Genomic DNA, 26596 nt, shown 5'->3' with positions numbered 1-26596 from the left:
GGTGCGCTGTTTTATTTTTCCCGTGAAATTTAACATTAATATTTTGCTACACTTGTGATTAATCGGACGAAAATGCGTTTACCAAGTATTCGTTTTTGAATTCTTTTTCGATTCTGGCCAATCTTCTCAGCTCCCAAGACAGCTGAAACGCTGTGAGTATTGGATCAGCTGACGAAAGTGCGATCAGTGACGGACTGGCCAGTGCTCTATATTCGTTCACTCGACACATCGAATATCGTAACGAATCCGTTTTCGAAGATGTAATACACTTTTCACACCCACACCTAAATGAAAAGTTTTAATAATTATCATTATCATAGTTTGTTTTCTTAGATCCGTTGCAATTATATATTTTGATACAATGTAATATAAAAAATACAAATTATAATTAATTTTATAACCTTCAATACATAAAAACATGGTTTAAATTTCAAAGCTGTTTATTTCTAACGCGTGATAGTAGGTATACTGTGGTATAATATTTATGATTATGAGTAACGACTGGTTGTTAATGTCCGGATGTATACGAGCTAAAAAATTGTAAACGATGGCCTACATATTTAAAAAAAAATTAAAATCCATCAAAACCGCTTTTGTATAATAATCTATTTTAATGTATTTACATTTATAAATATGAATATGCTTACATTAAATAATTAAACACGACGTAATTATTAGTAGAATTCTTTATAATAAATAAAAAATATTTTGTTTGTTAAGTTAATTTTTTTTTTATAAATAATTTTAAATTATCATTAAAACTATCAAATTTTAATTTTTTTTCAATATTTTTAAATTTGTATAGTAAATCATAAACGAAAAAAATTCTTGATTTTTCTCTTAATTAGAGGACATAAGTAAAAAATGATAAAAATTACGAGATTGCTTAAAATATCGACAAATACAAACTAAAAACTATTTGTGTCAATTCGAATAACGTTGAACACATTTTTTAGCTAGAAAATCTTCGTCTAGGACATAAAAAAAAATTAAGCAGTCGTCTTCTTCCGTGTCCTAATAGGTATAATGAGTAATGACGTATGTGAAAACGATAACATACATGTATACATTAATAGGTACATTAGGTACATTAATTATAAGTAGTGAATAGACATTTAAACTGTGATGTAGAGTGAATAAATGTATAATATAATAACAATTTAAACGTAATAAATATTAGAAACGAGCTGCTAGATAAAGCAGAAAAAAAATTGATAATTATTATATAACACTTATTTTGACGAACGGGTTGTACAAGTACTCATAATTAATATACATTTCAAGGAAGGAGCCTATGGCATTGGGTGTGATACTGTGATCATGTTGTTTGGTTTTTAATTAATATAATTATTAATTAAATTGCTTTTAAAATTAACGTTCGTTAATACAAGTCTATAAATATTATTTTGCTCGTATTTAAATACCGGTCGAATTCGATATGACTGAAAAAGTAAAAATAAACGTTATTTACGTAAATTAGAAGTATCTAATACTTTAATATTAGAAAACCAAAAAATGTATAGGTACACTTATACATACGCCAAGATATAAAATAATTAATTAATACCTCTATATATTATAATTTATAACAAAATAAAATACTGCATATGATTTTATGTATCAATTTAAACAAGCTTCCTTTAAGTTACTGAAAAATATATACAGGGTGATTCACCAACCATGTTAACACCCTTTTTGTTCTTTAGTAAGGTTAGGTTAATTTTCTAAATTTGATTGTTTGAACTTTTAAGTATACTTAAAAGCAATATTTTCAGATTATTAAAATTTTTTGTAACACTCCAGGAGTTTTTAGTGAGAACACATGAGCTTTTGTTTTTCAAAATAATAGTCCGTCTTTTCTACTGTGAATTATTTAGCGGGTCATTTTTATATGAAAACTTTGACGTGACAAAATCAAAATTTGAATGAAGAATTGTTTAGTTATACCTATCTATATCTAATTATTTGGGTGTTAAAGACAATATGTCCATGATAGCGAGTTTGAATGATGTTTGACTAGGATAACTTTAAAAATAGTAATTAATCTATCAACATTAATAATTCCTAAAAATTATAGTCCAAGTATGATAAATATCTGTACTTTATAATTTTCAAAACATTTTTAAGGGCTATTGTCCTTATTATATAAACATTTAAACGACTGATAAAATACTTGTTCAAATTTTGTACGAGGTACATCTAGATTTCTAAAAAAATTATCCACTACCTATATAATTTATGGTAAAAAAAAGGGGCTAGTCATTTAAAAATCAGAATAAGTATGTAAATCTAAAGGACACTTATTGATTGGGACAAAAAATCTCAATAATTTGAAAGTGTGGGCTTAAAAATATTCCAATAATCGGATTTTAAATAGTCGGTTATAGGTTTTATTAAAGTAAAAGGGGCATTATGCTTATTGAATCACTCTGTATAAAAACCATGCAAATTAAAAGTTAATTGTTTTCCAATTTTCCAGAAATTATATAATATTCTGTCGGTAGATTATTGTTATACACCAATTTAATTTTTAACTCACTCATGTGCAATATAATTACCTATGTACTTTTTTTTTTTTTAAACCGAATGATAGTATATAACTTTCATTCGCTCTTAGTAGTTTGACCTTTGAATCATATATATCACTATGATACTCGTACTCTATACATACACAACAAAACATGTGTAACAATGTATTATTTTAATGTAATGGCTATAAAATTAAACTTGAAACTATTGAAAATTATCATTTTAAAAATTGTGTAGAAGACACACAATAGGTGCATATTTGCATTATGCATCTATGTTTTAGTAAAAATGTAACTGATATGGTTTAATGGACCGGCCGATGACATGAATAATATGCCATATAGCATCTGCGAGTCTTTAGTAATCTGATCGAAATATGTAAATACATAATATGAATTTTTTTGTTACACAATTTTTTCTCTTCGCATAACCACACCGAGCACATAATATATTATAACTTATATGTACGAATGAAGATTGGATAAAGTTTATCTATAGTTCAAGTCATTCCAACCACCAGAGTCGGGTTTCTTGTAGTATCTTTTCCATGAAAAAAATGTAATGTTGACGTGTAATGTATACCCTCTTAATTTTCACAGTAATGTGATCTACTCAGTCTCCAGTTATTGACGAGCCACACTCTTTATGCGTATAATTATACTACACGCATATTATGTACGTTTAAACAATGTTGTAACGGTTACCGACGACGCCGACATTATATTATACTATTCATTACGTAATAGTACAATATGTGTAGTAATAATCGTGTTGTGGGCATGAGATGTAGTTGAAACAATTTAAAGACGCGGATAATTGAAGATAAGAGAACTTATCTAGGAAAAAAATAGTTTGAATACAATTTAATACATATTATGTATTAGTAATAAGATAATAGAAGACAAAAAGGGGGAATGAACGAAAAAATATAATATATTGTTGTCGGAATTTTCAGAATAGGTACACGATTTAATATATAGGTAAAAAGTAAAAACAAAAAAGCGTTTAAAAGAACCAAAATGCATCACCCACACGAGTACGTCTTAACAAATGTGGACAAAGCAGACAATTTGTTTCCATCGGTTTCACTTTTGTGTTACTATAGATTTAATATTATACTATTAGAGTCATCAATTACATATTATTATCATCAAACACAATGGTAAGAACATTATTTGAGTTCTATACAGTTGGCTTTTTACGATATTTTAATTTTAAAACGAATTTTTAAGTGGTGCTCACTTATAACTTACGTATAAATCAAATTATTTCAAAAACCCAACGGGGGATAATAGATAATAAGTAGACAGTAGTTTGATGACAGACATAATATTATTGAAGCTCGTGCAACACAAAACCGTAAATGCTAAACGAAGCAGCGAATTCAGGGCAGGGTCCCAGAGTCTTTTACTTTAGGTATGTCCAAGTTGGAGAGAGGGTGCAATAATTGTATTATGATGTTAATAAAATAAAACTGAGAAATTATTTATTCAGGCCACTGGCTAAACGCATATTCGCCATGTCGTGCGTACGTTTTACACACTCAAAAGGGAGACAATGATATTACAATATGAGTGGAAGCGTCCATTTAAAACGATCACTGTATAGCAGCTAAATATATAATATAGATATTAGATTTACTTGATTGTATGCGGCATCGGGAGTGTTGCTCCTCGGTCCAGCAACATTTTGATGATCTCATAGTTGTTCTTGTGTGCGGCCAAAATGAGTGGTGTGATGTCAGGAGTGAAATAAGCGGTGTTCCAATCGACTTTTTCCCAACTCTAATAAAATATTATTATGATTAGTTACGTTCAGCACACGATTTAAAACAACATATATTATATTTTGATATCGACAAATATCTTCTTCAATTGTTATTGACAGGCATCATAATATATTCGGCATAATTGTAAAAGCAAAATTGGTTAGGTACACTTTATTATTGTGGGACGTCGGTATAAGTTCAACTATTATTATAATATAGTAAATTGGTCTAACTGGCCAGTGGATCAAACTCGTGGTGGCAAAAAGGAAGTACATAGGGTTAGGCGGGTGACTTTGAGTTTTTAGAAGGATGTGGGTGTTATAATGTGATAATCTGATTTTTGGGTAACCCAATGAGCCATGTGGTGTGATTTTTCATTATAATCTGTAAAAGTTATTTGATACAGATAAAAAGTGATAGTAGGTGGTAAAATACTATCTATCGATGAGTATTGTATGAAAAATAAACTATTAGTCGTTTTTGTAATTGGAAATCTAGGATCATTGATATATCGAATTTATAGGAAAATAAAAAAAAAATTCGTCATCTATTTAAAATTGTATTACTTATTTGATAATAGTGTCAAAATAATATTATTCTAAAGAAAAACTGCAGCTTAGTATGCATTTAGTTTATTTTTGCAAATTTGAAAGTAGGTATTTTATGATTTTTCTACCTCAGTACTTGCGATGTACCGATAATGGCAATATAATACGGAATTTGAGAAGAACCGTAATAATAAGGAGCGTAAAATAGGTACGTCGTTTATAATTAGTAAATACTAAATATATACATATAATTATAATTATTAATGCTTATATAAATATAAATTGTTTAGCTAACACTGTTTGTAAATAATAATAACAACAATGTTATTGTTTTATTAATATAATTGAACGCAATAATGACAAGGACACAAGGTTAAATTATAAATTGTCTTGAATAAATAAATAGTTGCAGTTTGATTATTATAATATTATACAAACAAATAACATGAAATATTAACCACTGCATATTATACATATATGTATTATATCATGAATACCTTTACAATGGATGCACTGTGTGTATAGTGCAGTACTGCAATGCATATCGGAATATTATTTAATGCAGTTCGACATTATGTAATATGATTTATACAGTTTTCGTTAAATGCTTTGAGAATATTATAACAACATAAATAACAGTATAATATTTTTACCTGGATCGATTTTAAATTGTTGACATTACAAAAAAATCCACTTAAACTTCATTCAAACCAAAACCCTTGGACGTTTTTCCCCACTGCTCAATCGATTCAATTTATTATTATTATTGTGATCATCCAATTTACTTATCGTGTTATATAAATATAGCTTTTATTAAATTTAAAAAAAAATGTTGACAGATTGAAAATGATGACAACTTAAGTTAAATTGAATAAAATTATGCGTTTCATTATGATCACTCACGTACGGTTCGCCTTCCGTGTGCACCAACTCTTCGTATTGGAGAAGGAGTTCCACAGCCTCAACGAATTCGGCATTGATAGCATGTAACAGATTGTCCTTTGGTCCCACGCCCATTACCACCAGCATTTCGAGCATTTCCAGATTTTCGGCTTCGATCGCTAGGTTGATGGCACCACGACCAAAAGAGTCGACGCAGTTGATGTCTATGTGTCCTGATCGAAAGGCTCGTTGGATCATCCTGTTACGAAAAAAAAACAATTTGCTATGAAATTATTAATCAATACTGAGGTATAATTAGCCCCAGCCATTGCAGCTGTTAACAATTAATGTTTTTGCAGGATAAAGTAAGTAATCTGGATTTTCAAATTACAAATTATTCCAATCGAATAGACGTATTAATGATCAAAAACGGCTTTATTATTATTGTTTTTTTTTTTTTTTAATACAAAATTGAAGACCTAAAGGTTACAACGTAATATACCAATACTATACACAGGAATAGATTTAAATATTTCAATCGATAGCCGCTTTCCTAACTAATTTTCAGCAACAACTAATATACGAACTACGAACAAATATGAAAAACATTTTGTTCTTTCACGTCTTGTGTATATACAGAGTGGTTCAGAAAAATATCCTCTCCGGTTTTTCCCTTAATATAATTAGTTTATTCAAATTTTGATTTTTATATAAAATTTAAGACCATATTTTAAAATTCTTGAGATTTTTTTTTTTATGTATAATTTAGAATAGGTATACTGTTGTGATAAAAACTTCTTATTTTTAAAAAGGTCCTTCATATTTCTCACTGTAAATCATATTTTGGTGTATCAATTTTTTTTTTGTAAATGTTGATGTTGATTCAAAATTCAAACGAGTAGATATTGATTTCTCGTATATTAATATGCTTATACTAAATATAATATATATATATAATAAATAAATATACTTTAGTATACTTTTATTATACTTAGGCTATTTTTACAAATTATAAAATGTTGGTGTATTATAATATTACCAAACAGTTCAAATCACCCTAGCGGCCTAGCCTATATCTTTCAAACCTAATGTCAAAATACATTTATTTATATTAACCTATTTATAAATTCTATAGAGTGATCGGATCGAGAGAAATTCGAACATTTTCGTTGGCAAAAAGTATAATTCGACAATCCCCAATCCCCATGCAGTTGGGTCGGATAATAATATTATAGACAAACGTCATTCGTTATTACATATTTTAGTCGTTTTATTACGATGTTAATGTCGCAATTTCAACAAACCTGCAAAGCAGTGGATTTATACAAATTAAATGTCTATACATGAATATCAAAACAAAACATTTACACAAACACTCATGGATAATGCTTATATTTAATGATAATTATTTTTTGCATATTTATTATTAAATTTATTTATTTACCCAAAATTCTGATAATTGGAGTAGGTACGCCTACTGTTAATTATTGGAAACGTTAAACAAGGGACGAATTGTTTTAATAATTTATGAGTAAGTGTCAAAGTTCATCGTAGATACCTATATAATAATGTGTGAACCTAATTAGTTGAAAAATGAAAAAGATTATGAAAAAAAAAAAATAGCTTGAATAATTGAAAATTCCGCGTAATTATATTATATGCGTTAAATTCAACAAGTATTACAAAATATATTATTGAAATATCTCTTTATAATAGTTAGTGGTATAATAATACTTATTATCATTTTCTACCGTTCGAATAATAAATCGTAATTATTGTTCATTCGATTTATTATTTGTGTGATTAAAAATTATCAAATAAAATTGTCGAAGTATGTACGTATAATATTACCTGAAACACATTGTATTAGATATAAATTTAAGAAATATATAATTGAAATACGTAAAAGAAGTATACCTACAAGTTTTTATGATTATCCATTGAAGCATCAACAAGAGACCTATGAGCACTAATCTACTTTAAAATATAAGTACAAGTTTTAACTGAAAATTGAATCTAAAAAACAGTATTTATAATTATTTATATTAATTGGCATAAGTTAATTACAATGTATTAAGGAAAAATGTATAAATTGTTCATAATATGATTTCTTCATCAAAATTAATTATGTAGGTAAACAGTATAGTAAGATTATGTTATATCAAAAACCGGAAACTATTTTTGGGTACAAACCTAATTTATTGCTATATTATCATGCTCAAAATAATGACTAATATTGACTAAATAATGACTTCAAATAAATTTTTTTTCCAACTACTTAAAGAAAAACGATGACTACGACTACGTTTACAGCAATTTCAGCATATAACTTACACCACAATTTATTCATCATGAAAATAAAACGATATTAATATTTAGCAGTCTCAATATGTATATTATAATTATACTAATATGTCAATTTAAAGTATTATGACTGTATTTTTAAACTGAAAAAAATATTGTGTTTAAACCTATATTTTGACGATTACGTCATACTCGATTCATTTTTCATTTCCATATAAAACATAGTTTTCAACGTATTAGAAACGTAATACCATAAATAATACCCAAGTGAAGTACATAAACGTACAAAATTTCCACTCGGTAGTCGGCTCATAAATAAAACATAGACCATAGTTATGTCTAATGCGTTTGATATTTTATAATATTATTGATTTTATAATAAATTGCAAGCTGAACGTTTGCGAATTACTGCATGATGGTGATCATAATCTTGAGATCAAAGTTATCAGATATATGCAAGATATTAACAAAAGCAGTGGACACATAAATAGTAAATACGCGAACAATACACCTACTTCACTCTCGTTTTGATTTGAAGTCAAAACATAATAGAAATAGAAATGTCAACAAATGAGTTTTTATGGAGTTTTTTTTCCGTTAAAAAGAAATCACGTCCTCCTAATATCGAATAAAATGTTTCACGATTAGTCACTAGATTATTATATTCCGATGACTATAATAGGTGAGAATTCGGTGCGAACGCGGAAATAAAATTGTTTCAGTATAGGAACGGCCGATTTATATGTAAATAATAATTACAAAATAATACAATAATTATCGTTGTTTATACAATAGAGCGCGAAACGTGTTTACTACAATCAACTAATCCCGCCGATAGCCAATTTAACAGAAAATGCATAATGTGCATAGTAAGCATCACATTTTAGTGCACGCCATACGTTACTGCAGTTGTATTGTTATATATATAAGGTATCTATACTATTATGATATTGTCGATTGCATCGATGGCCGAGTGATAGTCGCTCATGAAAATTGTTTCATTTATATGAATCGCCTACTCATGAAAATCGCTTTTAATAGTAATATTATCACCGCCATTGGTGGTCTCATACAATTCACACGACTGCAAAAAATTCGCAGACGATTCTGTGCACATTAATAAATCAAATATTTTCGTTGTTGAAAATAATTATTCGTTGCAATCACGATTATACTTCTTATTGTTTTATACAAAATCAGACGTTATTTTTTTCTATAGGTTTATGGTATAATCGTATAACGTCCAATGCATCATACCTAAGTATATAATATTTCTCACGATATAGTATTATAATATACCAATATGTTAAATATTATTATTAATTATTTACTAAAATTTATATTTTTTAAGTTAAGACCATATTATACACCCTACTATAATAACATCTACAAAGAGCATAAGTAGATAACCTGCTAGTTTAAATTCATTGTAGTGTAGACATGTAAGTGCCTATATTTATATTTAGTCAAAAATATGTTATTGAAAATGCCACACATCACTATATATACGTATTACAAGATTTAATAATTTAATTGGTATTATTGCTCCAAAACTTCGAATACATTTTAATGGTTTTAATGATTCTATATTTTATTTGCGTTCTGTGAAATTTGTGTTTCTTTAAAAATTAATTTATACTAATTTGGGAACAGTTTTATATTATTTAGACGTTAGATAATTATTTATATACATAAATACTTAAGGTTTCGATAATATCTCACTTAATATTAATCATAACATAAGTTTAAATTTAAGTTCATGCTATATATAAATCGTTATAGTTATGTTTTATTTTATATGTTATTCTATATGCGTCTGTTAAATATTACTACGATTTTATAACTCCTACTCATTACATCACAGCCATATAGGGGCTATATGGTGAGGAGACCTACAATTTAAAAATTATTTTCAAAAAATGTATGTAATCATTGCCGTAATTGATTAAACAAATAAATAATACATATTATATATATATATATATCTGCGTGTTGTGTTTGCGATTCGAACGTTCGTCGTACCTATACAATAAAATACTATACATCCTATCCCAATTCTTTTTGAAATTATTTGTCCTCTAATACAACGTAGGAAGGTAACTCTTAATGATTATACCATATAATCGTTGGTGCCTATATCGGTATATTTTAATATCATTTATAAGATATATATCACTATGACTCAAATACGTAGTCACCATACATTATACTACACCGAACGAAAACGTGCGCACCGGACTAAAATCCAAATTGCGTAATCAAACCGTTACGGTAACTATAGGTACACGTTTTTGTCGGCGGTTATTGCGAACGCACTTGTTGTGTGTTATATATATATATGTGTGTAATATAACACACAATAATAATTATACGTGTATGAGGTATGAATGCAGATAATTGTTCAACAGATAGTCGACGACGCATAATGGCGTGTGCTCAGGGTTGATAATATTATTAAAATAATATATTTATGAACGGTGTCGTCAATGGAATATAATAATTATAATAGTATGTGTCGTACTAAACAATCAGAACCGTAGTCGTATGTTATACTTATATCAGCTATAACAGTACGACAGTTGGCGCCCAAAGGACGGGGATGATAAAAAATAAATATAATACTGCGTGCACTATCGCAAACTGTTTTTTTTTTGTTTATTGTATATTTTTTTATAACGTATTACAATGTGATAATAATGATATGTGTTAGTGACACATTAAATCTGTGTTTTCATGATTAAATCTCCATGTTTTGTTAAGTTCTATAAAAATATGTATTTAAACAGAATTTAAAAGCTCTCACTTTCGAGTTTTTAAATATTTAAGAATATACAATAATAATATGTGCATTACATATTATTTTAAAAAATCATTTTTTTTGTCCTTCTATATTATATGAATCATAATTATAAATTGATTAGTTAAAAAAAAATCTTAAAGTAATATTTAAAAAAAAGCGACGTACGTGAAGTTGGCACCCCGACATCTTCCGATCAGAACCAAATCGGTATCATCTTTTTGCAACCAATTTGCAACAATTTGCAACGTCGATTAAAAAATTTGCAACGCATTTTTTACGGCGCTACAGACAAACATAGCATTGCGGTGCTAAATTCACGCTGCACCCCGAAATCGTCCGATCGGTTCCAAATCGGCGTCATCTTTTTGCAACCAATTTGCAACAATTTGCAACTTCGATTAAAAAATTTGCAACGCATTTTATACGGCAGTAAAATCAAAATTCCGTTTAGGAGTGCCAACTTCACGTGGCACCCCGATATCGTCTGATCGGTTCCAAATCGGAGTCATTTTTTTGATTCGTCAACATTTGGTGGTGTCTAAGTTTTTTTTCGGAATACTGCCATGGAATATTAAAAAAGAGTGCTGGATTTCACTTAGAATCTTGAGAATATCGCCAAGTTCCGTGTGTCCAATACATTCATTACGTTTCTCACATAAAAAGAGAAAAAAAGTGGGAAACGCACAATGACTTATTAAAAAAAGTGATTACATTTGTTGAAGGTAAAAACAAGTTAGTAAATCCACACATGCTCATGTACATAAGAGAAAAAGATTTAACAAACCAAAATATATCTCTTACACTTTGATAATACACAGAGTTATGAAACTCAAAAACTTTTCATTCGAATTTTGATATAGGCATGTCAACATTTTCAGAAAAATTAACTAATTTACTCTTCATCGTTTATTGTTTTCATTTGAGAATAGATATTTGTATCACTTGTCACCACGGGAAACTCTTTAAGTATATTTAAAAATTCCAAAGTCTGAATTTTGATAAATCCATTATTAATGGAAAAATTGGAAGTTAGCATGAGTATACATAATGAATCACCCTGTATATTGACATATTGTAAAAAAAAAACCGTTAATTCATTTTATTTAGAATACTAATTATAAAATTTAACATTATTTGTTTATTGTTTGATTATCATTGTAATTATTTTTCGTTTTTTTGAATGATGTTTAGTTCGTTTGCACAAAATTACTATACAGTTTAATAAGAGGGATCGCAACGCGCATATTACATAGATGTTTACACGTAAAAAAATCATTTTTGTGGTCGAATAAAGTACTCAAGTGTAGGTACCTACTATTAATATACGATGGACGAATCATTATACCAAATCAAAACAATACATAGGTTCATAGGTATTAAACCTAAACATAAATTATCATAATATAAAACATCTATGTATATGTTATTCTGATTTGAACGCTTTTCTTCTACATAATTATAATATTATTCCATAATATGCGTTCTAATTGTCTTAGGATTACTATTTTTTTAACTTAATTTTCATAATGTTCAAACTAAAAGTAGGCACGAGAAAAATAATTAGGCAAATTAGACGGTATTTATTAAATACATTTTGAGAATTGCATTTAAAATATTTCTGTACATACTAACATGTTTGATATACGTATAATGTATATATAATATATTATATTAAACAAGCCATTAAAATATTGTGTGATATTGATAACTATTATTTATTATTTATTGTTAAATCTTCAACTTGATAATTTACGATCCACGTACCTAATGATTTATTTTATAATTTACAATTAATATAGTTAGTACCTAGTTACATATAATACTGCAGTAATCATTATAATCGAAATTTAGTCTAGGAATTTTACAAAGAACAACATAAAAAGGCAAGTCACCGCCTAATGTTTACCAATTTACCAAATAAACTTGGTGCAAAAGTACGTTAACATAATTATCAAATTTTATTATAATAATAATAACTTTATCATATAAAATTATGAGCATTATATTTTAAATACGGTTCGTAAACTATTTGTTATTCGTTTAGTCGAAATTTGTTGAAGTTGTTAGATATAAAACCCGTTACCTACCTATAGGTTATCATTTTTATTAAATTATAAACTATATTTTAAATCTTGATTGTCAATAATAATTATAATAATAGATATTTTATATGTTGTGTAACTTGTTTTTTATAGATTATTCAACGTAATACATTTAATTCTTTGTTTTAGTTTCCACTTCAGCATTGCTAAACATACCTACTTATGTTGCACGTGGGTCAGAGAGAGAGAGAAAACAAATAGTGCGCTGACAACCTATTAAATATAGTTCTAAATGTAAGTACTTACTTATAGGATTTCTAGTATTAAACAAATAATTTTTTTTTTGCTCAGATACAATAATTTGTTTTTGGTCAAAAAATATTCGGGTTTTATGCAATGGATTCTTACTTTTAGTGATGCCTATAAATGTTTACTGTTTAACACATATTAATTTATTAAGAAAGTGATTATATTAAGATCAAACAAAAATGTATATATATTAAGAGATAAAATGTATATATGAACGTATTTGATTATTATGTATATCTCTTTTGACTTCAGTTTTATGCAAATATTTGTTCACAAGCAACTTGATAGATACCTAGATTTACATTACACTACTCCTCACAACTACATCACTTATAGGTACCAATTACCATTAGCTAAAATCATTACTCAACTATAAATAAATAAAGTTGTTAAAATATACATATCTCTTAATTGTATCGCTAACCTATGGTATCATACCTTAATTGGAGAATTGATTATTCTCCAATACCTTTGAGCTTAATTTAAAAAATATACATTTTTAAACACAATTCCACGTTTATATAATATATATATATATATAGCTTCACTATAACTAAACAGACGCACTAAAAAATGTTTTAGCTTTGATAATAATGAACAAGTGTTAATTATTACAGTTCCTTCTACAAACACAACTTTATTAATGCCGCCACCGTACGTGCTCTGTTTATGTTATTATATATAATAGGTACACCTTTTGCATAATCGATGTCCATCCAATAATCCTTTACGGTCGAATCAATAACTCAATTAATTATTACATCAATTCTACAAGTAATTATACATGTTTTTTTACGGATTTCAGTGCTCTGTTGATTTCCTATCACACGTGATTTCGTTTTCGTTAATAAAATAACGGCTGCAGTTTTCGTCTATATATAATTTATTATAATAAGGTACATCATTTACTGAAGGTTTTTGACTTGTTGATCGCGATACAATACCACCTAATCACGCCTTTTTATAAATAATTAATATAATTGTATAGATAAAAAAAAATATTCTAAAAAAACACTTTATTCTTACATGCATATTGTGCACATTACGTTTTATTTAGTTAATTCTAAATAGTTACCTATAGTTTTTATTAATTTATAAAATAAATTGCGATTCAATTATATCAATTATAATAATATATACATTTGGTATTAGAATGTTTTTATTTTAATTATTACTGTTTACAATTTTGATCATTATACATTAGTGTGATTGTTGGTTGATAATGTTAGGCATTTTTTAATTGATTCTAATAATAATATAATGGCACACGCTTTTTATATTTATTACTATTCCAACTTTATAATGATTTAATGTATTAAATTAATATGTGCCAAATATATTTCTAAAATAACCGATTGTACGTATTATTGTAAATTTACAGTTATATTAGGAGGCATACAGTTGATAATGAGATGACAACTTAAACATTTTACAATGATGTTTAGGTGAATTTAACTTGAAATATAAAAGTATTTCGTCCTGCCAAATTAATCTCTGCATGAGACACGGTTATACCTGCAGCTGCAGATCTTTACGATGCAATTATATGTTCACTTATAGCATCTTTAGCATGAGTGCAATTATTAAATTATTAACCATTCGTTGATCGAACTGTATCACAGCGAACAGAAATTTCGAAACGAAAATAAATAATGCATTATAAGACACATAACGCCATAAAAGCTATTATCCATATACGAACAAAACTATTTAAGTATTTAATAATTAAATAATTACCTAATTTTTTTGTGCCTAGGCTCGCAACCCATTAAACTGCAGACAATTCTATCGTTATTAATAATAATAGTTGTGGTCCGTCCACTTAAATGATCACTTAATATCATTGGTACGAAATTCTCAGCGACACGAGGATTTCACACGGGTACTTGATGGCGTCAAAGAACGAACCCATTCATTACGACCACTAGGTATATAATCAATTTCTAAAATATGATACATATATTTTCGTATACTGACAGAGACCAGAAATTAATTTCCTGTATAGTCACCAAGAAATCCATTAAAACACAATCGGAACATTTTTATTAAGAAATTAATATCTTCTTAAAAAAAAAAAAAAATGTAAAACGTTTAATTAATCTGCCACCAGCTGACATTATTATTTAAATTTTAACACATGCAGCTATACCGCGGTGTCATAACACAAATCATGCATGTATTGACGTGCTACCATCAATCAGACAATTTTTTTTCCAGGCAGTTGGACCTGCAATTTTATTTTTGAAACACTAAATTTCAATGTTTACCTACAGAGTTCGATCATTTCGTCGGCTAAACCACAAATCAGGAACATTTTCGTAGGAAAGAGTCATTTTTTTTTTTAAAATTACTTAACCATTATGTCCGGAGAGCCGCACAGGTTGCTCGGTAGAGAAATTAAACAATCTTTTTTTATTTTATGTAGTCATAACTCATGGTTGTAGTATTTCGTCATTTTTTTTAAATAAAATTTATATTTTACGAGTTTAGATATTATATATATATTGGTGCATTTTTCAAAGAGCCACATGTGGTTCCAGATCCTCAGGTTCGCGACCCCTACTATATACTGTTTCTGGCGTTTCTGCACAATGCGTATTCGTTACACATTTTAATAATAATTGTTATTAATTTATTATTATTACTATATATTATCATAATAATTATTATATGTAATTTATAGCGCGTGCACGTATCCTTGACTCATTGGACGCTGGCGAGTAGTGAACCATTTATCCCATAAAATAAATCGGGATCGGATGGTCGCGGTCATTATTTATATCAAGTCAGGGGCGTATTTAAATTTTTTTATGGGGGGGGGGGGAGCTGTGGTATTTTCTCCAACTGAAATTCCCAATTCAGCCTATATGAGTTAGAAAATTTACATCTGATAGGACATAGCAAACTTCATAAACAATTCCTGGATTTTGGAGGGGGGGGCTGAAGCCCCCTCAGCCACCCCCATAAATACGCCCCTGTATCAAGTATATACGACCAAAGGCGAAATCCAATTAATTGTGCATTAAACTGCAACAAACGGACGCACACGTCACTGAATAGGTAGGTACTTGCAAATTACAATACCTAAACATGCGTAGTGATGCCTACCTAGTATCATGCCTATATGAGGTGTGAGTGGGCGTGTTGTTAAATAATAACACAATGTAATTTATTATGCGCTAATGTGTGATATGTGTATATATAGGAACGGATCGCGGAAGTCTATTAAAGTGTAGCAATTCCAAACTTTTTTTCCCCGTGGTTCCCCTTTTTGGACCAAATACTATAACGATGCCGTGCTGTGAACACTACGAGAGACAGCATAAAAAATTCCCATTGATAACGAATTTTTGAAAAAAGTGTATGTATTTTAAATCATTTATTATGAGCCGTAGACCGCAGAACCCTTAAAAAGTGCTCGCGGTGCACAGTTTGGGAGCAATTGTTCTCAACATGCATTTTATAGGTGAACGGCATTTTTACGAGCGATCGTATTTGCAGTGGCCAAGTGATGGTGTTGCGCATAATAATTGTCACATATTTAATAATAATATCATAATTTATAGTTGTGAACAATCTAGATCTTGCCAACTGCATAATAAATCTACTCGATTTAATATTAATTATTCACGACCTCGGACTAGCACGAAGCCGATCGTACGATAATATTAATATAGAAGGTAGGTACCTAATATTTAAATGTAAACAATATATTATTGTTTTATTCTCAAACTATACGGTTTCAAATAACGCTATTGGCGATATTATAATATTAAATAACAATAAATGTGCACCTATTTACATTTGGATAAATTTTAAATTATGCCTAATTCACGCTCAAATTATATGCCCTGCAATTACCTACGATTTATGATAGACAATTTCTATTGTTTTCAAAACGTCTATGCGATACCGGTGTTTATATTTGAATTTTATATAGGTACTATAATTACATATTATTAACTTTTACAATAAACTAGGAAACTAGGATCAAAATTCTGAAGGGAGGGGGCTACAGCTCTTCTGATAAAACTATTAACAAAAAATGACCCTTATAAGGCCTATATCTAAAAAACAATAATATTTATATAATATAAATTATTTTGATCGAAAATATAAATTCATACAAAAATGTTCTGTGCAAAGTAAACCGACTTGGATCAACGTTGATATCGTGAATAAATCAATAGGGTCCAATCATGAGCTTTTAACTATTTGCATAACTCTATCATAATACCTCCGAAGGTTTCATTTTATGTTAATATCTAATTCGTATGTAATTATAATTATGATATGAATTCATAAACGAATATTAAGCACAGGTGCTGACAAAATGGACTCCCAAAATTCGGCTCCCGTTTTACAAAAAGGTCAATTCCCAAACGGCTCCCGTCCAAAAAGATATATATATATATATATATATATATATATATTATATATATATATACTATACAACAACAACATTATGAGGAGTGTAATAACATCGCGCAGTTATTATATGTAGGCTGTTTTGGAAGATAGGCATATGTATATGTCCAATAAAGCAAGAACTATTGTAGACTTTTGGTAGAAACGTGTTACGCCCGAGTTTGCAATTATACAATTATACCTGTTTGTACATTTTTTTTCGACGGGAGCCGTTTGGGAATTTAAAACTTTAAATTATTTTAAAATTTCATAAAACCTTTTTGACGAGAGCCGTTTGGGTTCCGACGAACAAAACATCGTCTATGGACAATGTTGTACATTACAATATAATGTACAATATTTTTCGTTGTTTGTGTATAACTTTTATACAATATACTCTGTATACAGTAGATTTAAAATGAATATATAGGTCACATTAATATGTATCAGCAAAAATATTATAAGATCACACTCACACCGTCGTCGAGAGATTGTGTGAAGGTAGACGAAAACATAAAAAAATCACTGTAAAACTCATAGATCACTGATCGACTCCTATTTTTCTGGATTTATATGAATGCAAAAAAACACAAGACAAGACAATATACTGTGTGTTTGATAAAAATATTGAAAGAAATCGCAAATTTTATTCCACTATAATAGATACATAACACATCACATACCACTATACCACTGAAGAGCAGTGGCGGTCAAATGATTTTGTCAAAGTGGGGGGATATGGCTGATTTTTTAACATGCATTATTTAATTATTGAAAATACCATTTATATGGTTATCAGGTGTTAAACATAGAAATAAAAGGTCATGGGAGGAGATTTATATCCACTTCCCTCCGTTTGACAACCACTGCTGAAGAGTAATATGTGTGTGTATATTTTTACGACCTTTCTTTATTTTAATCAATGAAGCATTGAGGTATGTTATTCAAATTTTGGGTCTTTTTTTGGGTGGAATACACAAATATCGTTACTATATTATGACGGGTGCATGAGCTAGTAGTGACCCTAGCAATAATTTAACGATCTCCATCATGTTGCTTTTAGTATTTGGGCACAGTTTGATGTTATATGCAACAGTACCACTTACAGCTGTGAAAATGTTTACAAAAATCTAAACATGTCATTCTACACTAGCTAGGTCACTATAGCCATCCCGACATCAACGACTTCATTGATGTGTTGCTTATTGATGGAGTTTAATCTGATATTTTCGTATAATGCAGAAGTATAATAATATAGGATTCAAAACGAAGAAAATGTATGAAAAAGAAGCATTTATTAGACAACAGCTGATGATAAAGCTTATGCAAAAAATAGGGCTGCTGTATGATTTCGTTAAATCATTGAGTTTAAGTTTTTTCCAAAGCAATAATCTCAAAATTAAAAAAAAAACATCGTCAAACCCACTCATTGGAAAAAAACGTGCATGTTAAAAAAAAAAAACAAATAAAAATATTTATTTTTAAGAGACGGATTAGTCAACCTCCCCGTGGTGCCACCTGAGTGACATTAATAAGCTTTTCTTTTGCTGACTCCGAAACTTTCGATAAGGAGCAATCCCGTTTGCGATGTGGTCATAGATATTTGTGTAGATCTCGTCACATCTAAATTGTATTATGTCTAGCGTAGCGTAGTGTATTATACGCGAATAATAAATTAAAATATAATAATTAGGACCCTATGATCAGCGTGAGATATAGCTATAAGCATGTCCTTCATCGTAACATTAACCACGATTTCCTCAAAATCTGGACAAGTTGAAGCAAATTAGTGATTCATATAAATATAGCAGTTGTTGAAAGTGGAATAATTGTGATTATAAATATTTATGCGTTGATATGTTATGTTGATTTATTAATTTTAACATATTTATGCATACATCTAGCTCAAGGTGATTGGAAAGTTATTGGAACAGAAGTCACTGCAGGTACGAATATCCGTGTATATATAATTTATATTTATTCCAAATTTCTTGAACACCCTGTATATATATAATACTATGAACACCTGTGGTACTTTGAGTACCAACCCGGTCGAAACGCCATATACGCGAAGTTGACGTCTTTTTAAATCTTAGAAAAAAATGTCAACTAGATATTATAATTTTTATATTATTACAATACTATAAAAAAGGGCGTTTTCAAATTTTAAATTATTATCGTCTGAAACTAATGGCAACCCTGTAGCTATATTAATGAACAAAAATGTGTGAACCACCTTACGGTAACATACAGGGGTCAGAAAAATAATAAGCACCCTCCAAGTGTCAAGGAATCATGGTTCAGTGGCGTGTGCAAGGAGGGGGACGTGGGGGGTCAGATCTCCTCACATTGGCTATTTTTGTTTTTTCTTACATTAAGTAGGATGCACTATTTAATGTAATAATTTTTCATACATTATTATGATCTATCGAGTTATTGAATTTTGACAATTTTTTTATACTGAATACCATTTTTATTTTATTTTCGTTTATTCGGTCGAAATTAATACGATGACGACTGTGATGGTTATAATACTTTATTATAGCGTATCATATATTATTTATATACAGATACAATACTGCATGAGTGGGGAATTTAAAAATCTTCCACTCTCATTTAGACATGCCGTTATTTTGTTTTTTTTTGAAAAAATGACGCTCTCATAATTTTGTTTTGATTCCGTTTTTTTTTTTTCTGAAGGGGGACACAGTCACCTCGGCAATTTGGTCCATATGAGAATAATATATATTCTGTACTTTAATCATTATTGCAATATTTTTTACATAACTCACTCTAGAAACAGAACTTAAAAATTGGCAATGTAATACGTGTAGTTGTATACGTTATTTGAAAACATTGTAATGATATGCTCACACATCATCATGATTGTATGTTGTTTAAATATTCAATAAAATAAATAACAGTCAAGTTGTCGCACGCAGATAACAGTTAAAATCCAACAAAAAAAACACCATTGTCCACTGATGAAAGGAACGATTTGTATTATTTAATTACATGGGAACTTATACGTAGTTGTGACTATCTGGCACAACACATGTGAGCTATTTCGTGTACCACCAGAGCAGGGGATGGTCCAATGAGGATCTCAGTTGCCAAAGACAATGCTAAGTCTTTGGAAACGCAGAGGCCTTTGGTGGAGCCACCTACAACCCTGGCTGGCTGGACCACGTCGTCTCCTTCCATCAGTGCATGAGCACCATCCAAAACTAAAACACTTCAAGAGTGCAGGAGCACCTAAACACTTTTCAACACCAGACATTGCGAGCGACAGCTAGACCGTTTCTTTTTTTACAATCGAAATTTAAATTTGTTTTTCTTTAATCTGAGTGTTTAATAAAAAACCTTTATTTATTTTATTACGTCAACTGCATATCAAAGACAGCTGCGAATAAGGTAAGGTGCATGCGCATCAATATCCTTATATTTATATAATTTTATATATTATATGGTATTTATTAGATTTTTATAATTTAATAATTAATATTTTATTACTACGGTGTATTTGATCGTTCTCGAATCACGACCTCGAGAACCCTCCGACGATCAGGAGGAAGGTAATAGCGCAATTTTAATATTTATATCTGGTAGCTTATTCTCCAGCTCTTAAAAGAGTAGAGAACAATACAGATCCTTTAGTGTAACTCAATAAATCAACCAAACACCATTTTTATTTCTAATATCCTCATATCTTCTACTAGTAATATATAACTATTGGCAGGAGCCTTAGTTATATAATAGTTGTATTAACTTAAATATTTTAGTTATATTATTATTTATTATAGAATTTTATTTATATTATATTAATTTCTTTTCTTTTATTTTTGCGTTATTACAACATGCAGTTGCTTTGATGTATTACGTCGTCGTTTTAACAAAATAATTTTGTTTCGCGCAGTTTGACTTGTGCGCACGGGATTTTTCCTAGAGAAAACCACCCATAACTGGTTCGGAAATTTGATAATAGAAATAGTAATTTAATAATTCTAAGTATAATATTACTCATGTTGTTTATATTTGATTTAAAAATGTGTATAAATAACATTGTGACCAGAAAAACTAGGAAAAGTATATAAAAATTCTTCTGAATACTTAAAAAGTATTTTGAATACTGTATTCGAAATATAACCCAAGATTTCACCCTTTCCAGTGACACCATCATTCTCTTAGGCTTTTTTGCTGGAAACGGATAACTCCCTTAAGTTTAACGGTGTTACGAGAGAAAACTCACCTCTGCACGTTAGCCACGTCTCCCCGCTGTACCGCCAACAAGTACTTTTTCTCCTCCAGTGAAAGGGATTTCGCCGACTTCCGGTCTTTGCCCATTCGGTTCATGTTATTGGCGCCTGGTATACTGCAACTGTTGCGTTATATAACGATGATCAGTTCGCCGCGATCATTATTGTACGAAAATATTACGAACAACTGTCGCGTCGGCCGCGCTTCCGAAAAGCTCCGAAATCCTTGGCCTATATATACGGATATAACGACGCGCGGAAAACGCAAATAACTTTAGCCTACAACCGAGAAAAACGACGATGGCTCTCGCAATTAGCGGACAGCGGCGGTGCGACGACTGTGAATCGAATACTACAATGAAGACATATAATAATTACGCTATCGATGCGGTCGGTCCACTGCAAAGAACCAGTTGCACCGCCGTCGTTGCATTCGCGATCGTTCGATGGCCGGCGCCGCCGGATAGCTGTGGTCCTTGGACGCCGCCGCCGTTTGTCTTTTGCCACCGAAATTCAACAACGACAAAACGTTTTTATGTTACGCCTAGGTACCTAACCAATGTCACGAGCGAATAAAAATAAAATCCACAGCGCCTATCCGGTTAGACCGGGTTTTCGAAGGTGATCTCGGACCGACGTCGTCCGCCGCACGGATAATGATATTGCGGACGCAGTGCGGCGACAGCATTGGACTTGATGACGGCGACCGTCGTGCCATTCGACGTCAAATATAATAATGTTTCAATACTGGTCACGTGTGACACATCCGTCGTAGTGCGCCGTCACCGTTTGTCATCCGTCAATTCAGGGCTTAAAACCGTTCTCAATAAAGTCGTTAATCGCTCCGTTCGAGGCCGAAAATTTTTGAAAACTGGTAACCGGTTATCATTTAATTGTGATATTTTGGTAACCGGTAACCGTTTCATTAAAAATATTTCAAACACTATGATAACTGTTAATCGTTTAAAAACCGTTGATAAGATTTTTTGGTAATCGGTTCCCGGTTAAAACTGGTTTTTAAAAATAATTGTTTTCAATTTTTTAATCATATTTTTAAAACAGTTTATTTAGGCCATTCGTGGGTTGATAACATAACTATTATTATTACAAAATCAAAAACTTAATATGCTTTAATTTGGTCTATTTCCTTCAAAAGTTTAAATATTTATTCATCCAAACTGCTTTAAAGTTAAGATTTAAAACATAAGATCGAAATAATGACGATATAATAAATCAAAAAAATGTCATTGTTATAATTTTCTTATTTATAACTGTAAAAACCCGAAAATAAAAATAATAATTTTTTAAGATGACACTAAAAGTGATACATTGACACAGATGTTTTTGGTTATATTATATAATATATATTACAATTTACAGGGTTACCTAACCCTTGGAGCAAACACTGCAAATAACAAACGCAGAACCAGGCGGGTTTGAGTTTTGTACTTATACCTATATATATATGTGATATTCACAACAGATAAGCTATACTCGACGGCAATTAATTGGGGAAACAGATTTAAAAATAGCTGGAAAATTAAATTCAACTATAATGTAATCATGACATAATTCAATTACTAAATTCCACGAAAAAAACCGTTAATTTTTTGGTCGGGAATAGATTTTGATTATAAAACCGGGATTGAAAATACGAGGTAACCGCTTTGATGTTAATATTTAGATATTTACCTTGATTACCGATAAACAAAAACCGCTTCCAGCATTCCAAAACTAGAAGCGATTATCGGTTTTTGCCGTTTTTGGTTCTCAAATTTACGGTTTTCTACCAGTTTTAAACCCTGCCCGTCATACTCGTCAGTCGATGCCAATCATAATATTGTACGATATTGAGATGGGCACGTGAGGTTAAGCGTGTTTGGATACGCAGTCGTCTCACCCCGACGAGGTGATGGATGTCGGGAGACGACTACGTTGCATCGATTGACGATCGACCCACATTCGCGTTTTTGTACATCGACTACGATTTTTGTCCGGACGATATCGTAGGTAAGTGATGTCCAACATTTTTTTTTTCTGAGAACCATTAAATTGTAAGTAACATTTGTAAGCATAACTACTAAACTATACCTACCGACAGTAGAAATTCATGATATTATGTACAATATTATATACTTAAAAGTATAATATCGTTTGAATATTTTATTCCAATAACCATCATTGTCATGGGTACTCAATTCATTTTTGCTTTAACTTTAAAATTACAAAAACGTGTGAATTAGACGCTATTGTAAAATAAAACTAACATAGTTAATTGATGACAGTAAAAATTACTTTCAGGCTCGTTTTTTTCTGAAACTGGTTATTAACTAAAAAAAAAAAAATATAATATTTAAGTACAAGGTGAAACACGACTGTTACCACGGGGTTAGAAGTTAAAAGTCAATTCTGAAGATTCAGTAAACACATCTTTAATGGATTCAATTTTTATATTTACTATATACACACAAATTTACAAACTAAAATAGTGTAATTGTGGAGATGTATTATAACTCTGTATAACAAGACGATGTTTATAGTAAAATTATATAATATAAGTTTTAAAAAAATTAAAGCTCTATTATATTAGTTTGTAAAAATCAAAAAAAAAAAAAAAAAATAAGTATATAAACAAATGTAATATAGATAAATAATATGGATGATAACAATTTAGCCATTATAAAAATAATATATTATGTGAAAATTATCGCTATAAAATATCACAGTTTATTTTTTCGTGTATTGGATTTTTTCAATCTTTACTTCATCGTCAACCAACCTATAGACATATGATACCACTGTTGAACTTTGGATATCCATTACCACAAAAGAAGGAATAATGTCACTAAAAAATTAAAAATTAAATAATTAAAAAATGTTTTACCTTGAAATAATTTGTATTATTAAATGTGACAAATCTCAATTACCTGTCATGAATATTATCTAATATTGAGAAAGAGTTTTTAATAAAGTAACATAATAATATAGCATATTATATATTATCACAAACTGCCAGTAAACAACATAAAGCCATACAGAAATCAAGAAATTTATTAATTCGTACATGAAAATTGGAATTTTTAATTACAAAACTGCCTAAAATTGTATAAATTGAACTTAGTTTGAATAGCTAGATTAGACCTTTCGAAATATAAAATTTTATGTATATGATATTTAACATCCTATGTCATAATAAAATTTATAAGACTTTTATAACTTAACTTTTTGCACTTTAGACAAAAGAACACTATTATAATTTATTAGTAAGTCATATTGCAAAATATATTGTTAAAGTACTATACTATATTAAGAGTAAAAATTAAAATATAATAAATTTATTGAATAAAAAAAATAAATATTATCCTGGTGCTTTATGTAACATGTCAGGTATGATTAAATATTAATTTATAATTATTACAGAAAGCTTATGAATTTAACTTTAAAGATCTTACGGGTTTAATGGATTAAAAGCTCCAGTAGCTGATCCTGGATTTAAGAAAAATTTATTCCCAAGTTCGAACGCATCAAACTTGTGAGTGTGACCAAACACTAGTACGTCTACATCTAGTTGCCTCTGGAGTAGTGCCAGAGATTCTGGATCGCCCCACGGTATCACTTGATGGCCGTGGCATAAGCCCACTTTAAACTGTCCGACATTCACTACTTTTTGGTCTGGATAATTGAGATTCTGAGAACATTAAATTGAATCAGAAATTTCAAACTGTTGATGCAAACAGATGTTATCAAATATGTTACCTCGTCGAAATCACCACGCACAATGTGCACGTCATTGGCAATCGATTTTAAGAACTCGTACATCTCTTTTGTGCACAGGTTGCCCGTGCACAAGACATGTTGTATTTTACCCGGAGTCAAGAGCTTCTTGAATTGGGCCGGCAGTCCACTGCTGCGGAACGGCACGTGCATATCTCCGATCACCAACACCGAACACTGAAAGTAATGAAAAATTAATGTTGTTATGATAAGATTTTCAGTTTATGGGTGTTTGCAACACATTATAGGGAAAACGAAACGAATTCCTAATACTATCCGGTAGGTCTTACCATTTCTAACTGTTTGTGAATCTAATATTCCGGAATGGGCAGCACCAATCTACGATGAGACGAAAAACGGTTTGATTATTTCTTTAGATAAATAGAAATTATATTGACATCAACGAAAATCCGAATTCCAGAGTAAACGAAAACAATCAGCGAACGGATTCGTGTTCAGTTTCAGTCGTTTAGTGTTCACTGTTGTTCACCGTTATCACGAATGCCTTATCTCACGCTCGAGAGAAAAATGAGAAGGGGTACTTGTCCCGAAATTTCATGGAGGAAAAAACTGTAGTCTGCAAAGGCAAAATGTGAACATTTAAGACGGCGTTGTTGGTAGGCAATTTAGGGCCATTAATGTGTAGAATTCAAAAACCGTGTATTGTACGCTTATAGTGATAATAAGACATTGCGGTTGAGTTTTGAGTAATCTGTACTTAGAATGGATTAAAACAAAAACAAATTAGGCACTTAATCTAAGACCAAATGTCATAGAAGATTGTGTTCATTAGAAGGAGGGTTAGGGGAGCACATATGGTTTTAGTCTGGTTTTAGAGTCCGATTGTGTAATAATGTGTATTCAGAATTTAACATGTTCAAAATCGTCCAAAAAACGAAAAATTATATGATATTATACTGTTTAAAGTTTTGAATTCAAATATTAATGTGATAGTTTTGGCTACACCAAACTCATTA

At 29.9% G+C, this 26596-nt stretch overlaps 2 protein-coding genes across 2 annotated transcripts in view; both read right to left on the bottom strand.

The window, feature by feature from the left end:
* Window positions 1-22561, bottom strand: part of LOC107162065 (transient receptor potential-like) — a 46164-nt gene extending 23603 nt beyond the window's left edge. The window contains exons 1-4 of the mRNA XM_089223634.1: window positions 21839-22561; window positions 5749-5986; window positions 4171-4313; window positions 83-284 (exon numbers count right to left, since the gene is read on the bottom strand). Coding sequence (XP_089079760.1) covers window positions 83-284; window positions 4171-4313; window positions 5749-5986; window positions 21839-21942 — 687 coding nt within the window. The 5' untranslated portion in view covers window positions 21943-22561. The remainder of the gene's footprint in view (window positions 1-82; window positions 285-4170; window positions 4314-5748; window positions 5987-21838) is intronic.
* Window positions 22562-24276: 1715 nt separating this feature from the next.
* Window positions 24277-26112, bottom strand: Vps29 (vacuolar protein sorting 29). Its single transcript, XM_015508797.2, has 4 exons — window positions 25910-26112; window positions 25602-25796; window positions 25298-25533; window positions 24277-24690 (listed from the first exon to the last, which is right to left on the bottom strand). Exons 1-4 carry the CDS (start codon window positions 25910-25912, stop codon window positions 24573-24575), a joined length of 552 nt encoding a protein of 183 aa, XP_015364283.1. The 5' UTR covers window positions 25913-26112; the 3' UTR covers window positions 24277-24572.
* Window positions 26113-26596: the final 484 nt, after the last annotated feature.

Source organism: Diuraphis noxia, unplaced genomic scaffold, assembly GCF_037042655.1.
Source record: "Diuraphis noxia isolate RWA-SAM2 unplaced genomic scaffold, SU_Dnox_SAM2 contig0003, whole genome shotgun sequence".
Lineage (NCBI taxonomy): Eukaryota > Metazoa > Arthropoda > Insecta > Hemiptera > Aphididae > Diuraphis > Diuraphis noxia.
The sequence above is the reverse complement of the archived record's forward strand: the minus strand, read 5'-3'. Positions and strand labels throughout refer to the sequence as shown.